General features: G+C 41.3%; 1 protein-coding gene across 1 annotated transcript; it reads right to left on the bottom strand.

The window, feature by feature from the left end:
* Positions 1–15,470: 15,470 nt before the first annotated feature.
* Positions 15,471–15,856, bottom strand: LOC135707934 (histone H3-like). The gene is made up of 2 exons (XM_065229855.1): positions 15,734–15,856; positions 15,471–15,650 (listed from the first exon to the last, which is right to left on the bottom strand). Exons 1-2 carry the CDS (start codon positions 15,854–15,856, stop codon positions 15,471–15,473), a joined length of 303 nt encoding a protein of 100 aa, XP_065085927.1.
* Between the last annotated feature and the right edge of the window lie 648 nt (positions 15,857–16,504).

The following is a 16,504-nucleotide window of genomic DNA, read 5'->3' as shown; positions in this document are numbered from 1 at the left end:
AAATGCACATGGGGAAAACATATTGCGTATCTAAAACAAAAATGCCAACAAAGAATCAATTTTCTTCGTACAATTACCGGAACTTGGTGGGGAGCACACCCGGAAGATCTTATCAGGTTGTATCGAACAACCATCTTGTCGGTTCTAGAGTACGGTAGCTTCTGCTTTCAATCCGCGGCGAAAACACATATCTTGAAGCTGCAACGAGTTCAATACCGTTGCCTCCGAATCGCGCTTGGCTGCATGCACTCGACGCATACGATGAGCCTCGAAGTACTCGCGGGTGTTCTCCCACTGACAGATCGTTTCGCTGAGCTGTCTTTCCGGTTCCTCATCCGTTGTGAAGTATTGAATCCTTTGGTAATAGAACACTTTGAGAAGCTGCTCGACCAAAATCCTCAAACAAGATTCATGAGTTTGTACTATGAGTACATGACGCTGGAGGTTGGTCCTTCTTCATTAATCTCCAATCGTGATTGCTTCCAAGCCTTCTATAGTTCCTCTGTAAATTTTGATCTGACCATGATGCAAGAAATCCATGGAATACCAGATCACCATCGGTCGATGGTTGTTCCCTCAATTTTTGCAATCAAGTACCACCATGTAAGTAACGATAAAAGATTTTTCACAGATGGGTCAACCATAAATGCTTCCACTGGATTTGGTGTATTTAATCAATTTCATAGCGCCTCCTATAAACTGCAGAAACCATGCTCCGTATACGTTGCGGAACTCGCAGCTATATTTTACGCAGTAGAGCGAATTGCCTCACTACCTTCTGACCATTATTTCATTTTTACGGATAGTCTTAGCTCATTGGAGGCTATTCGTTCAATGAGGCCGATGAAGCACTCCTCGTATTTCCTGCCTGAAATACGATCTAAACTGAGTGCTTTATCTAACTGCTCCTATACTATCACCTTAGCTTGGGTCCCATCTCATTGCTCAATTCCGGGTAATGAGAAAGCGGACTCATTGGCTAAGGTGGGCGCTATGGAAGGCGATATTTTTGAGTGACAAATCGCCTTCAACGAATTTTTCTCCATTGCTCGTCAGCAAGTTCTCATCATTTGGCAACAAAAATGGAATGATGGTGAATTGGGAAGATGGTTACATTCTATTCTCCCACAGGTGTCGAACAAACCATGGTTCAAAGGGTTGGACATGAGCCGCGACTTTATACGCGTTATATCAAGGCTTATGTCCAATCACTGCTCGTTAGACTCGCACTTCTATCGAATTGGGCTCTCAGGCAGCAATTTATGTGCGTGTGGCAGTGGTTATCACGATATCGAGCATGTTGTTTGGTCGTGTACCTTACACCGTGTTGCCAGATCTGAGTTATCCACATCCCTCAGGGCCCGAGGAAAACAACCCGCGATACCCGTTAGAGATGTCTTGGCGAGCCGAGACCTTGACTATTTGAATTTAATTTATGTGTTTTTAAAACGGATAGATTTGAGGATTTAGAAGTTAGTGTCATCTTGTGTTCTCCCAAGTTGTTAGCTACCCATCGGTGTACCCCCATGTTTGTCTTTTTCATCAGAGTGTCGCCTAGTTCGAGATCAAGAGCACATTGCTCTCCAAACCTTGTGTTCACAATCCCTACCCTGCCATCCATTTGTTACAATTTGTTACCCCTAACCTCGAGATAGCCGCGAGTAATCGGCCCCCGCTTTACTAACGTTAGTTTTAAGTAATTTTGTTATCTAAACAATGAATATCGGCTCCGCAAAGCTACAGCAAATGAGCCTGGAAAAATAAACGAATTATTGAAAAAAAAAAAAAAAAAAAAAATTTAAACTTTGTTGGGCTGTCGTATTACTCGTATTTAATGATTTCAGTTAGAATTCTGGACTAGTTAGTTGGATATTTGGTTGCACGTGTTCTAGGTGTTCGGAAGTCACATCGCGGCTTTGCGACAGCAAGGTTCGTTTTTGTTGAACTTCCACGCTTGTTACATTGGCGCCCAACCAACGGGTCTTGCCGGAACTTGTATATATTTTTGGAACGTTTGTTTGCAGCTTTAAGCTCAGACTCTAGTTCGGATTTAAGATTTAAGATAAATTTATTTTTATTGAAATTTGGCGTATAAGTGGATCGATTAAGGAATGTGAGTTTTGGATCGCTTTCTATTTTCACATAGTTACATAGTTTAAGAAAATTGGTTTGAATTCATCGGGTTCATTTGATTATTTCTCTTCAAGGTTTTTTTTCGTGTTGGGTATATTCATCACTGCGACCATATTCCCCGTTTTTATATTGCTTTATCAGTTATGTCGTATCACTATTTTGTGAAGCGACCGACATAGACTGACCAAAAGCATTTTTCCCATCCAGGTATTACATTTCGAATGAAATGTACTACTTTACTGGGACCTGCATTCCAAAAATCAAAGGGTTCTGCCAGCCCCTTATCCATAAAAATACGCCTTTTATTGAAGATTACTGCACAAGAGCATAGCAGGTGTTCAGAGTCTTCCTTTTCCATACCACAGAATCGCACATATCCTCTTGAAGTTTTCCTATTAGGACATGGACAATGTCCTGTTATCAAACCAGTTTAGACACTGAGATCTTTCTTTGATAATTCAAGAATTTTGCTTGTCATTGAAATGTTCGGAATTATGAACCGGTTCGACTGCCTAGCAATGGAAGTGTTGTTCCAATTGGTCTCCACTTTCATTTTTTTTTCCATTTTAAGAGAACAAGTAGAAACTCCACAGAATGGTTCTGGTCCTATGAATTGCTGAGATGATCCTAGCCTGGCTAACGTATCGGTTTTTTTCATTCCCTTCAATTCCACAATGGTCAGAAACCCAATATAAGTTTACTTGGTTTTGACAGGCCAATTTCTGAAGTGACATTGCACATTCCCATACAAGTTTGGAATTTTTTTTTTTTTTTGTAATTACTTTATTTGTACAGGCTCAATCGAATAAACTTTACAGAGCCGAGTTATCCTTTGCGTTATACATTGTTACTGTCTTATATTTAAAGTTAAAGGAACTGGACCGAGTACTCGCGGTCGTCTCGAGGTTAGTGGAGATTTACAATTTTTGGATGGGAAAAGGGAAGAAGGAGGTTTTAAATGTGGTTTACGATATAACTATTTAATTAATCCTAAAGCATGAAATTATTTCTATTCATCTTGAAAACAAACATTGAAAAAAAAAACCCCACACGTACAAAATACAAACTAAACACACGGTTAATCAAACTTACAATCTAAGGTTAATATCCTTAAAGTAAACATATATGAGTTTCATAAACTCCAGATCGCGTCTAGCCAAAATATCCCGAACTGGAACATTAGGTTGTCTACCTCGAGCCCGAAGGGAATCATAAAAATGTGATCTGACTCCACGATACTCCACACAAGACCAAAGGATGTGATCAGCGTCCTGGTAACCTTGTCCACATTCACAGAGATTGCTGTCTCCCAACCCCACACGGAACAAGTGAGCGTTTAGACAATAGTGATTGGACATGAGACGAGACATCACGCGTATGAAGTCTCGACTCAAGTCCAACCCTTTGAACCATGCAAACTTCGACACCTTAGGGATAATTGAATGTAGCCATCGTCCCAAGCTCCCTTCACTCCATTGATGTTGCCAGCTAACGAGCGACTGCTGACGATAAATAGAGAAAAATTCACTATAGGCGATCTGTCGATCATAAATGTCGCCTTCCATAGCGCCCACCTTCGCAAGTGAATCCGCCTTCTCATTGCCCAAAATTGAGCAATGCGAAGGGACCCACGCGAAGGTGATGATGAAAGAGCGCACGGATAAAGTACTAAGCAGTTCTCGTATTTTCAAGAGAAAATACGAGAAGTGCTTTACCGGCCTAATGGAACGGATAGCCTCGACAGAACTGAGACTATCCGTAAAAATAAAATAGTGGTCTGGAAGAAGTGAAGCAATAGTTTCCAAAGTGTAGTGAATTGCTGCCAGTTCAGCCACATACACAGAACAAGGAGCTTCAAGTTTTCGAGAGGCGCTATGAAATTCATTAAATACACCAAAACCAGCGGACTCCTCTATTAGAGATCCATCTGTGAAAAACGTTCTTGCAGAATCAACATGGCCAAACTTTGCAGCGTATAATGACGGAGCAATCATAGGACGATGATGCTCTGGAATTCCGTGGATTTCCTGTGTCATAGATAAATCAAAATTCACTGAATTGCCGAAATCGGAGAAGATTACACGATTGGGAATATTTCTTGAAGGGCTGACATCCTGTGTTAAATATAGGTAGTACAAAGTCATAAAACATGTTTGAGGATTTAGCTCCAGAAGCTTCTCAAAATTTGCAATCACCAGTGGGTTCATTACTTCGCAACGGGTGAGGAGCCTCAGAGATAACTCTGAAAAACGGACGGATAGTGGCAACATGCCCGCCAGCACTTCGAGACTCATAGTATGAGTCGAGTGCATGCATCCTAACGCGATACGAAGACAACGATACTGGATCCGTTCCAGCTTGATGATGTGCGTTTTAGCTGCCGACTGGAAGCAAAAACTGCCCTACTCTAAAACCGATAAAATCGTTGTCCGGTACAACGTCAGAAGATCTTGTGGATGGGCTCCCCACCACGTTCCGGTAATTGATCGAAGGAAATTGATCCTTAGTTGGCATTTTCTTCTCAGATACTCAATGTGGGATCTCCAGGTGCATTTCGAATCGAACCAGACCCCGAGATATTTAAAAGACATGGAATGAGTGATCGGTTTACCCAAAAGTTGAAGCTTCGGTTGTGCTGGGCTATGCTTCCTAGAAAAAACGACCAACTCAGTTTTCTCCGTGGAGAATTCGATACCTAGCTGAATAGCCCAAGTAGACAAATTGTCCAAGGTATCCTGTAAGGGTCCTTGCAGGTCAACCTCTTTTGGCCCTGTGATAGACACTACGCCATCATCTGCAAGTTGTCTCAACGTGCAATTGTCACTAAGACAATTGTCAATTTCTCTAACGTAGAAATTGTACAAAAGGGGGCTTAAACATGAGCCTTGGGGGAGACCCATGTAGCTAAATCGAAAAGCTGTAGAGTTTCCATGAGAAAAGCTCATATGTTTTTCTGACAGCAAATTGTACAAAAAATTATTCATTAATGGAGACAATCCACAAGCGTGGAGTTTCTCTGAAAGAACTTCAACGGATACTGAATCAAAAGCCCCCTTGATATCCAAGAACACAGAAGCCATTTGCTCTTTCTTAGCAAAAGCTAACTGAATTTCCGAGGAAAGCAACGCGAGACAGTCGTTCGTTCCCTTACCCCTACGGAAACCAAATTGAGTATCTGAAAGAAGGTGGTTCGTCTCAACCCATTCGTCGAGGCGAAAAAGGATCATTTTCTCCATTAATTTCCGAATACACGACAGCATCGCGATGGGCCGATACGAATTGTGATCCGACGCGGGTTTATCAGGCTTTTTAATGGCTATCACCCTTACTCGTCTCCAATCGTCGGGAACAATATTGAGCTCCAAGAACTGATTGTACAAGTTCAACATGCGCCTCTTAGCGACGTCTGGGAGGTTTTTCAGCAAGTTGAACTTGATTCTATCAGATCCCGGGGCAGAATTGCCACACGAAAGGAGAGCGAGTGAAAGTTCGACCATTGAAAAAGGGTGACTGATTTCGTCTACCGAATTCGCGGTTTCGCGAGGAATCAACTGCGACGGCACGGAATCCGGACACACTTTTCGCGCGAATTTAAGAATCCATTGATCCGAGCATTCCTCGCTTTCGTTGTTAGTAGACCGGTTACGCATTCTTCGCGCCGTACTCCAAAGCGTATTCATAGACGTTTCGCGCGACAATCCGTCTACAAACTGCCGCCAGTAACCCCGTTTTTTGGCCTTGATGAGGCTCTTGAGTTCGCGTTCAAGAGATGTGTATGCGTCGAAATGCTCGCGTGTTCCGCGTTTCCGAAAAAGTTTAAACGCGTCGGACTTTTTACGGTAAACCTCCGTGCATTGTTGATCCCACCAGAGCGATGGTGTTTTCTTACGAATAGACGATCGCGGCACCGGTCGTGTTTGAGCTTGAAGTGCGCTGTCGACGATGAGATTAGAGAGGAAATTATATTCCTCCAACGGCGGAAGCTCTTCCACTGACGATACTGTATCGCCTATCGCGGATTGGAACTTAGTCCAATCAATGTTACGGGTTAGATCATACGCGACGTTAACGGATTCTGACGAGTTGAACCCACTGGCAATCGAAATTTTGATCGGCAGATGATCACTACCGTGCGGATCCTGGATTACATGCCAAGTGCAATCCAACGATAGTGAATTAGAGCAAAAGGTGAGGTCTAATCTGCTACCATTCGAGGATGGACCAGCCAAACGTGTTACTTCTCCATTGTTAAGTATTGTCATGTTGAAGTTGTCGCAGAGATCATAAATCAAAGTAGAACGGTTATCATCGTACAGCTCCCCCCAGCCTGTACCGTGGGAGTTAAAATCTCCCATGATCAACCATGGAGCGGGAAGTACCGCACATATGTCGAAAAGTTGTTTGCGATTAACAGAGACTCTAGGAGCAATATATACAGAAGCAATACAAAGGCTCTTACCTTTAATGGTAGCCTGACATGCGACAACTTCAATACCGGGGAATTCGGGAAGATTCACTCTATAGAAGGAATGGCACTTTTTGATCCCCAAAAGTACCCCTCCTCCACGTGAATCCTCACGATCCAATCGAATAATGTTAAAATCAAAAAAAGGGAGATCAATTTCTGAAGAGAGCCATGTTTCACAGAGGGCAAATGCATCGCAATTATTGTTATGGACTAAATACTTGAACGAATCTAATTTCGGAATAAGACTTCGACAATTCCACTGTAGAACAGTGATCAAATCCCCGACCTCGTTTGGAAAATTATCCATCGAAGGAGATGATAGCTGCAAGAAGGGGCCATTTTGAAGTCAATTGCTTCAAGAAGGATTTCACAGTGGGAAGCAATGTGAGGACAATGCTTTTCAGAGGATCAGAAATGTTGAGGTATTTGAGAATACCGTCCACAATGTCATCAAATGAGAACAACCCAGATGAAGAAGGGGTTTCTGTTCTTAAAATTGGGGCATCAGGGGTTTTGGATGTCCCCGGAAGTGGTGGAAAATCCTGGGTATAGTCAGTTCTGCGGAATCCAGGAGGAGTAGAAGTCTCCTTTTTTCCACCACTCCTTGATTTAGGCAAGCTGATTTGGGGTTCTTTATTTGCAACAATCCGCGAACGGATGCGCTTTCGTTTCCGTGCAGAACCTTCCGGAAAACTGAAAGAAGTTCCCTCCTCAGCCAAGTCAGAGTCAGTCTCGTCATCTGACAAAAGAGCGAAGGGATTTGTTTCGTTGGTCGATGGCTTGGCTGTCTTAAGCATTTCTGCAAAAGACCGCCTGGAACGTTCCTTAAGGGAGCGTTTCATTTTGTCCCCGAGCTGTTTGTACGCCGGGCACGACGAGAGAGCATGAGGAGGAGTTCCATTGCAGTACACGCATTTTGGTGCAGTAGCTGCGCAGGTGCCATCCTCATGCTTCTCCCCGCATTTGGAGCAGCGTGCCTTGTTGCCGCAGTGGGAGGCCGTATGTCCCAACCGCTTACAATGCTGGCAGTTCATGACCCAAGGTACAAACAACCGCACAGGAAGACGAAGTTTTCCCAGCTCGATGTATTGAGGAAGGGCAGATCCAGAAAAGGTCACCCGAAACGAGTCTGTGGGGGTAAAACTCTTTTTACCCTCGCTGAGCGATACTGAAACAATTCTATGAACGGTTCTGGTGCTTTTCTCATCCTGCCCATTGACAGACTGAGACGACGAACCAGGGATGACATCATCATTATTCTGAGATGAATGGTCATCCATGTCGTCTTCTGACAAAACATCAATTTTGTTCAACTAGTGGGAGCGCAAAACGCTCTCCCACTGAACGCACAGACACTATACACAGAAAACACTACAAACACAGAAACACAAAATGAAAATTTAACTAATGGGGGAGTAAAAGAAACAAGAAAAAAACAAAAACTTATCTGATAATCCTATACTACTACCACCGAGCGTTATATGTGTAGGCGTTTACACCGATGGCTGGGAAGCGACGCGCAGCGTGGATGACCTTCGCTGTGGTGCACTTGATCCGAGATGGCTAATACATAGGTGTAACAGTCGGAAGAAGTGTTAGTTTGTTTACTTAAATGAACCATACCCATTTTGTTATGGCATGTTTGCTATACGAAATGCGCCTCGTGTTTATTAGCGAATTTCACATCAAAGATTGATTAATTGAGTAGGAAATCAGTTTGGCACGGCATTTGTGACCAGCATACACCTTCCGGTAGTATGAAACCAGGTCAAAAACTGTTCAAATCCGCAGATAAAATTTTTGTTTTGAATTTCTGTATAGCAAAATAGTGAACTTTTCGTGAACATTAACGGCAAAGAACTCACCAACACTGGGAGACTGTGAGTTCCTGCCCACCTGTCATTTTCCATCGTGCACTTGATCGAGGCGCGGCACTCAGCGCACACAGGCGCACGATGAATGATGAACGATATAGATGTAGAAACGGGTGCTCACACTCGATGATGATGCTACGTGAGCGGGTATGCGTAAGCGCGTATGCGTTACCACGCAACGATGATGCCCAAATTTGTTTGCGAATTTCCAATAGCACGGATTAATCTTTCCGAAAATGACACTTTCTACTAAAAAAAACTCACTTTTCGATCAATTTACCGGGAACTATGCCAGGAGTCACTTAGTGAGAAAAAACTGATAAATTATATCAAGCGAATACCGAAAAAACTTCCAAAACAACGGAGCGCGAAACAAGTCGACCGTACAAGTTTGGAATTGCATGTTGCTGATTTTAAAGCATTTAATGCTGCTTGACTATCAGACATAATGCAGATATTCGAATGTTTATAATTCCTGCGCAAGCATATTACAGAGCATTCAAGAATTGCTTGAATTTCTGCTTGGAACACGGTTGGCCAGTAACCCATGCATATTGAGATATCAATCCCTGGATCAGTTACCCACCAAACAATCATCTATTGAAGAAACGACTTCTTGGCCATTTTATTCAACTGCATGCTTAATAGTACTTGTACTATTTTTAATAATAACTTCTGTTCAGGCTTTGTTCACACAAATCTGGAGAATTTATTCAACCACAACGTTGAACTACTGGTGTTGTATAAGGTATGTCGAGAAGCTTTTATTCGACTTATATGAGTTGTAACAGAGTTTATACGATAAAATTTTTGATTATTCAGCGTTTATTAGACATCACTGCTTTCTTAAAACAGTCATGCTCTGTATACGCTTGATTCTCATGTGAAGTAACGTTTAATTAGACATTATTATACATTTACTAAACGATTATTCAACTGTGGGAAAATTAACCCGAAAATAAGATGAACGGGGACAGACATTGACGTAACTAATGAGGGTGCCAGGCCAGAATTATATAGGCCCCCTCCAGAATTGTTGGTGTTGGTTTTTGACTCACCGGTATTTTTTCATACTTTTTAAGTTCAATGCTACTATTTAACAGTGATTAAAAGAATTGGCCACCAACGAAGATTTTTTAAAGTCCTTTATGTTAATTACTTTTGTTATGTTCTGGACTATAAGAAACAATTTTGAGAAATTATCATCTAGTCTCAAGTTGCAGAAAGTAGGCTTGAGTATCAATTAGGATAAAAAAAAGCCAGATTATGTTTAGATATCTCAACAATAAAGCAAAACACCCCCAGAAGAGGTTACATTAAATGGAAAAACATTTAGGGTCAGTGATCGCATTAAATACTTAGGAGTATGCCTAACAGCAGAACGGACTAGAAAAACTAGCAGAATGGTACATAGTACATTTTCGTAAACACTTCCATCCGAGTTGGGAGTTGAGGAAGATTATAAAGACTTTGACTATATGTTTAGTATTACCAAAGGGGGAGTTTGGTAAAGAGAGATGATAAAACCGATTTGTACCTTCCTTAGAAGTTGTCCTAGCTCGCTATCTACTTTTCTGTATACAATTTTCACACTGCCGTAATCTAAACGGAACTATCAATTCTATACTTTCATCTTCTCCTCATCTATCGTATAAAAATTACCACTTCAGTCAGTTATTCGAAATTAGCATCTTCAACTAAAAAAAAAAACTTGTTTCTTTCAGTCAAACTTCATATCACAAAAATCTTTTTATTTTGCTTTTGCTAGTTCAATTCATATATTTAAAGGAAAAAATGTAGCCAAGGTCCTGAAAACGCATCCCAAACCCGTTCCACCTCTCAGAGTCGAAAATGATGGTGATCGCCTTTTAATCACCCCACAGGAGAATTGTGAACTAAAAACTTAAAAGAGCCTAATTTACGAATAAGACATCGACAATTCCACTGTAGAACAGTGATCAAAACCCCGACCTCGTTTGGAAAATTGTCTATCGAAGGAAATGATTGCTGCAAGGAGGGGCCACTTCAATGTCAAGCCACAGTAGGAAGCATTGCTAGAACAATGCTTTTCAGAGGATCAGAAATATCGAGGTACTTAAGGATACCGTCCACAATGTTATCAAATGAGAACAACCCAGATGAAGGAGGGGCTTCTGTTCTTAAAAATGGACCATCAGGGGTTGATGGAAAATTCTGGTTATAGTCAGTTCTGCGGCAACCAGGAGGAGTTGAAACTTTCTTTTTTCCACCATTCCTTGATTTGGGCAAGCTGATTTGGGGTTCTTGATTTGCAACTTTTCGCGAAAGGATGCGTCTTCGTTTCCGTGAATAATTGAAGGAAGGTCCCTCCTCAGACAAGTCAGAGTCAGACTCGTCATCTGACAAAAGAGCAAAGGGATTTTTGTCGTCGGTCGATGGCGTGACTGTCTTAAGCATTTCTGCAAAAGACTGCCTAGAACGTTCCTTAAGAGAGCGTTCTAGTTTCTCCCCGCGTTGTTTGTACGCCGGGCACGACGAGAGACCATGAGAAGTTCCCTTACAGTACACGCATTTTGGTGCAGTGACTGTGCAGGCGCCATCCTCGTGCTTCTCCCCGCATTTGGAACAGCGTGCCTTGCTGCCACAGTGAGAGGCCGTATGTTTGCAGTCTGTGGGGATGAAGCTCTTTTTACCCTCGCTGTGAAAGGTACTGATCCCTGCTTCTGGACTTCCAGTATCTCAACCGTGGGAATCAAGGGGTTCTTGAAACGGCCAACCGCTTGCTTCGCCAAGATCTCGGGGGTCAGGCTCGCTTCGGTGACCACACCTTCGATCTCCACACGAGTGTAAAGAGCTGGGCGGCAACAATCTCGTTAGCTTGTTTCTGGTTAGAGACGACAACACGAAGTTTATTGTACCTATCTAACTAAAATGTAATACATCAAATCATGCTTTGATAAGCAATCTGTATAGAGTAGGTTAGGTGTATATAGTAGTCGTAGGTTAGTTGTAGTTGTAAATAATAGTTATAAGTAGCCTTTTTTTTCAATTTCAAACAAACCTGATTGGATTAGGAAATTAATCAATAATTATACAAATTTCAAATTAACTAAAGATGAAAAGACACGTCTGTGTCACTTGTGAATTCAAACATGTTAACCACACAAAGACAAGAAATAAAGATCAATTAAAGTCAAAGTGTTTTGCAGAGTCAGGTACTCTATTTTGTAGTCTGTGACATGTTGAGAAATTGAACAAGTGAGAGCAAATTTTGTCTCTCAAATTTGATTTGTTTGGATATCTGGGGACTGGTAGCAGCGTATTTATACCGATTTCCAAACTAGATACCGATATACAGATAAGGTTCCTCAGAATACCGATTTTTAAAATTTTAAACCGATTTATATCATTTTGTTTTAAATAATCTAAACTATTATTGCCTGCCCGCGCTCGAATTTCGGAGAAAATTTATGTGAGTATCTTTTTGAATACCTAATATTTTTTGAGCCTTCAAAATTCTAAAAAACCATCCCTAAAGATGCCTTATGCTTGATACTCTTTCGACTAACTTTGGAAGCTTCTTTAGCCTTCGATCGAATGATTCTTTCATCTTCTCCCGCCAGCTTTTTTTAACTTTCCCGGAGCTTCAAGGATGTTATCAGATTTTTATTGCGGATCCACACTAGCTGCAGGCACATTTAAGAATTTCTGAAACTTCAGAAAAGTCCAGTAAGAACTCCAGTGAACTTAAAGAAACAATATAAATATTTTGGAAACATTACAAGTGCAATGAACTTCAGGGAAATTCAATGGTTTTCAAGAACTTTAGTGAAGCTCAGAGAATATCAGGACAGATCAAATAATTTCAATGCAATTGCTGGAACTATATAGGAGTTCCGAGAGACTCAGGCAATTTCCGAAAACTTCAGCAATGTTCATGCAAATTTAGGAAACGTAAGGGAAGATACATGAAAATTAGATCATTGTGAGAACATTTTATGGGAAATTCTATGCTTTTTAATGGCAGTGTCGATAACTTTGAAAAATTAAAAAAAATTGAGGAGATCAGAGAACGTCAATGCTGATGTTACAATAAATTCAAGAAAATTGTGAGAGCACTTAAGAGATTTCATAATCTTCAAGAAAGTCCAGAGACCTTCTAAGATGATAAGAGATATTCCGGTAGTCTTAATATAATCAGGGAAGTTCCTAGCGCTTCGAGGATGCCCAGAGAACTCCAAAACAGTCCCTAATTTCAGAAAATTGCAAGAACTTTTTAGGAATGTCGAGAATTATGGAATATTCCATTCCTGCATTTCAGAAATGTCCCAAAACCTACAGAGGGAAATTTCGAATCTTCAGGGATCTTTTTTGAATATCAGAAAATTTTTCTGGATCATTAGAACATCCCCCAGTAATCTCGTTCATTCGGAATTATGTCCTTGTTTATTTCGACTGTTCCGCTCTGGCTTCCGACTTTCTTCAGATGTTTCTTCCAATCTACCTTAGGAAGTTTCTGCCAGCGTCTCCAGGAAGTTTCTTTCGTCTTCTCCAGGAAGTTCAATTAATTCTCCCAGAAATTTCTTTCGTCTTCTTCTGGAAGTTTGACCATGAGCCAAAGTTTTTTTTTTTGTTCGACTTCTAATGGAAGGTTTTTCCGAGCTTCTTCTGGCTTTCCCTGGAAATGGCTACTTCTGGAAATTTACTTCGGGTTTTTGAAACTTTTCTGGCTTCCTTTGGATGTGACATCCGATTTTTTCCGATAGTTTATTTAAATTTTCGCCACAAGTTTCTCAATTCGTGTCTTGGAAGTTTCCCGGAGGTTTTTCCAGCTTTTCTCGAACTTCATCCAGGAGAGCTTCTTTCGTCTTTCTCTGAATGTTTTTTTCCAGCTCCATTCAGAATCTAATTCAAACATTCCCCGGAGTTTTTTTTTTCCGAAATTTTCCGATCATAGTTCAAAAGCTAAAATTTTGCTTTGATTAACGGCTTTCTCAGTCTTAAAACACTGCGACGACTACGATGTAATCTGCCCTAAAAAGCCTGAATTTATAAAAATTCAGGCTCTTTAATCTGTCCGACATTTCGACCATAGGTTGTGGCTTTTTTCAAGGGAAAATATTGTTTGTCGTTATTGTCAATAGTTTAATCGTTGTTGTGGCTGATTTTCCATATTTTGGCTTCATTTAATGATATTTAATTGAAATAAAAAACACTACTTGGTCTCAATTTTGATCACCACTTGAGGACGATAATTTTAAAAATTAAATAAAAAAAAAATTATAGAGTGTTTTAAGACTGAGAAAGCCGTAAAACAAAGCAATTCCCAGTCGTCACCATCGTTATTTGTTTTGCTTTGAAAAACGGCAATGATATAAAATTAAATAAATAGTAAATACCGATAAACACCGATTATTTAATACCTTTGATACCGATAAGCTTTAAAACAATCTGGCAACGCTGACTGGTAGTAAAACAGGTAAAACTGTATGGAGAAAAATCATTTTATTTTATTTTATTGTACCTTGTTTAACAATAATTTCCGAGAAAAAACTGAACGACAAAGTCCCTGACTAATTTATTTAGGGTGTCGTTCACTTTTTTTGACCTGAATATGCACCGAAAGCGAATTATTCCCACTTATCTCAATTTATATATGTCGATTTTTATCACTTCCTACCAGCGGAACAGCGCCATCTCTGTGGAAAATGGCCAGACGAAGTGATTAATTCAATTAAGTTCGTGATTTTGCCATCTCCGACCACTGTGTGCCTCCCCTTAGCCCAACATTCTAATTACACCTAAGACATTTATGATTATACAACGGGGAATTTTTGCCTACTGATAACATTTTCTAAGAAATTAATTTATATTTTTTATCAAACACTGATTAAAAGGTTCGGTTCATTCCAAATTCCATTCAACTTGTAATCTTTATCTTGCTAGATAACAAGTAGGCACAAAAAGTCAGTTCTGAATCATCGAACCGATAGGCTTCATATTCAGCTGAGCGAACCTTTTTTGACGTTGGATAACGTCTTTCGGCAACATACGGGGGTACAAAATTGAAAACAGTCATTTTGGATGCGTTACAAAAAATTGAAAGATTTTGAACGATAATAAATCAACCGTCTCTCGATAGATTTACGAGATAATGGCATCAATCGATTGGAAATATTTCTAGCAATTTGCTGAATGTTTCAAAACTATTGATTTCATTCTGTAAACTATTGAAAAATGGTTAAAAGTAAACCATTGTCTAAAGATGGTGAAAATCGATTGATTTTTTTTATATTCTTATACTTTCTCCAACCGAGACATCAGATGCGAGTATCTGACACCTCTGATATTTGGTCGCCCGTTCCGTCATTGTCTATCCGATCGTCGACCCAGCAGCAGAGCAGCAGAGCAACAGTACCAGAGCAGCGGAAGCAGAGCAACGGCAGCAGAGCAGCGGCAGCAGAGCCTGGGGGCGAAAGGGCAACTACGCCGAGTGCGTTGGTGCCAGTGCTTCGGTATACTGGGCCGCCGTCATGGAATGCCCAGCTGCTGCAGTGCTCAGTCGGTCGTATTCACCGTCTGCTCCGCAAGGGCAACTACGCCGAGCGCGTTGGAAAAATGGCCCTTCTCAGGGCCACAACATTATCAAGAAAGAGTTTAACGATTAATTTTCTAATGCATATTTTATCTCGAAAATTAATTTTAAAATTCTTAACAATGGATGATGCTACGAGAATCAGGAAAACATAATAAAATTTACTTAGAAAGTACCATAATGTTATTTTCTAGTGGATTGGTCAAAGACCTTTTTCACTTTGATGCTACATGAAAATAAAGTGAAATTTATTTCCAAATCATATACCGGACCCGCTGTGTACCCGTACACGTTCTACTTCGTTACTTAATCTGGACTAGAACGGAACGAGCGAATTAAAATTTTAAAAGTTCACAACTCTCTTGAATTATTGTGGTGGCCCTGAAAAGGGCCGGTTTTTGTTAAGATTTCGACGGGGTAATTAAGCGCGTTCTCCACGAATACGACGAGCCAGCTGGATGTCCTTCGGCATGATAGTGACACGCTTGGCGTGGATGGCACACAGATTGGTATCCTCGAACAGACCGACCAGACAGGCCTCGCTAGCTTCCTGCAGAGCCATAACAGCTGAGCTCTGGAAGCGCAGATCGGTCTTGAAGTCCTGGGCAATTTCACGGACCAGACGTTGGAAAGGCAACTTTCGGATCAGCAGTTCGGTGGATTTCTGATAGCGACGGATCTCACGCAAGGCGACGGTGGTACACCTCCGGTGGCTGGAGCGCTCTTGCGAGCGGCCTTCGTTGCCAACTGCTTGCGAGGAGCCTTCCCTCCAGTAGACTTGCGAGCGGTCTGCTTAGTGCGAGCCATTTTCGTTGGTTGTGATGTGTATTCAATGAGAGCACACTGTGGAATAAAAAAAAAATCAATTCCATTCTCTTTTATAACATGCGTTTGCTGTGTTCAACCAATCAGAAACGATGAAAGAACAAGAACACAACAACTAACAAAAAGAATTTAACCCTCGAGTAGGTATAAAAGAGCCAAAATTTGAAGTTTTTGATCACATGGAATTCTCTGCTTGAACGTCAAGCAGTACAGTTCGGTCTTTGCTCGCTCTGTCGAGTTGTTCTAAAGTTTCTAGTTTGTTCCAAACATTCGCAGTTTAATCGCGTCGTCAGTAGTGTCGGTCGCTTCGTGTGATGGGAAGACAGCGCTCCCGGAGCAGGCTCCGAGAGAAAACGGAGAAGAAGAACAGCGGTGAGGGTAGCTTGAGTGTACCTATTTCGAATAGGTACGCTACTCTTCCCACCGATGTAGGGAATCCCACCTCAGCCACGGTGAAGCGGTCTAAGAAGAGGAAGAAAAATCAAGGCCAGTCCGATGGTGCGAGTGGACGGGACGATGCCACCGCGACGAACGTCAGCGTCATTGGTGATTTCGGCGACGCCGTCGACAACGAAACTGCTGCCAGCCCGAGTGCAGCAAAAATGAAGCTTCCTCCACTGGTGGTGAAGC

This window comes from Ochlerotatus camptorhynchus, unplaced genomic scaffold, assembly GCF_037179485.1.
Source record: "Ochlerotatus camptorhynchus isolate MF236.1 unplaced genomic scaffold, CSIRO-AGI_Acam_v1.1 ptg000323l, whole genome shotgun sequence".
NCBI lineage: Eukaryota > Metazoa > Arthropoda > Insecta > Diptera > Culicidae > Ochlerotatus > Ochlerotatus camptorhynchus.
Note: the sequence above shows the minus strand (reverse complement) of the source record. Positions and strands in the feature narration are given on the sequence as shown.

Excerpts from the sequence above, each read along its gene's own strand:
- LOC135707934 (XM_065229855.1), bottom strand. The coding sequence starts at position 15,856 with ATGGCTCGCACTAAGCAGACCGCTCGCAAGTCTACTGGAGGGAAGGCT. Across the intron at positions 15,651-15,733 it reads GTGTACCACCGTCGCCTTGC|GACTTCAAGACCGATCTGCG; the intron begins GTGAGATCCGTC and ends GAAATTGCCCAG.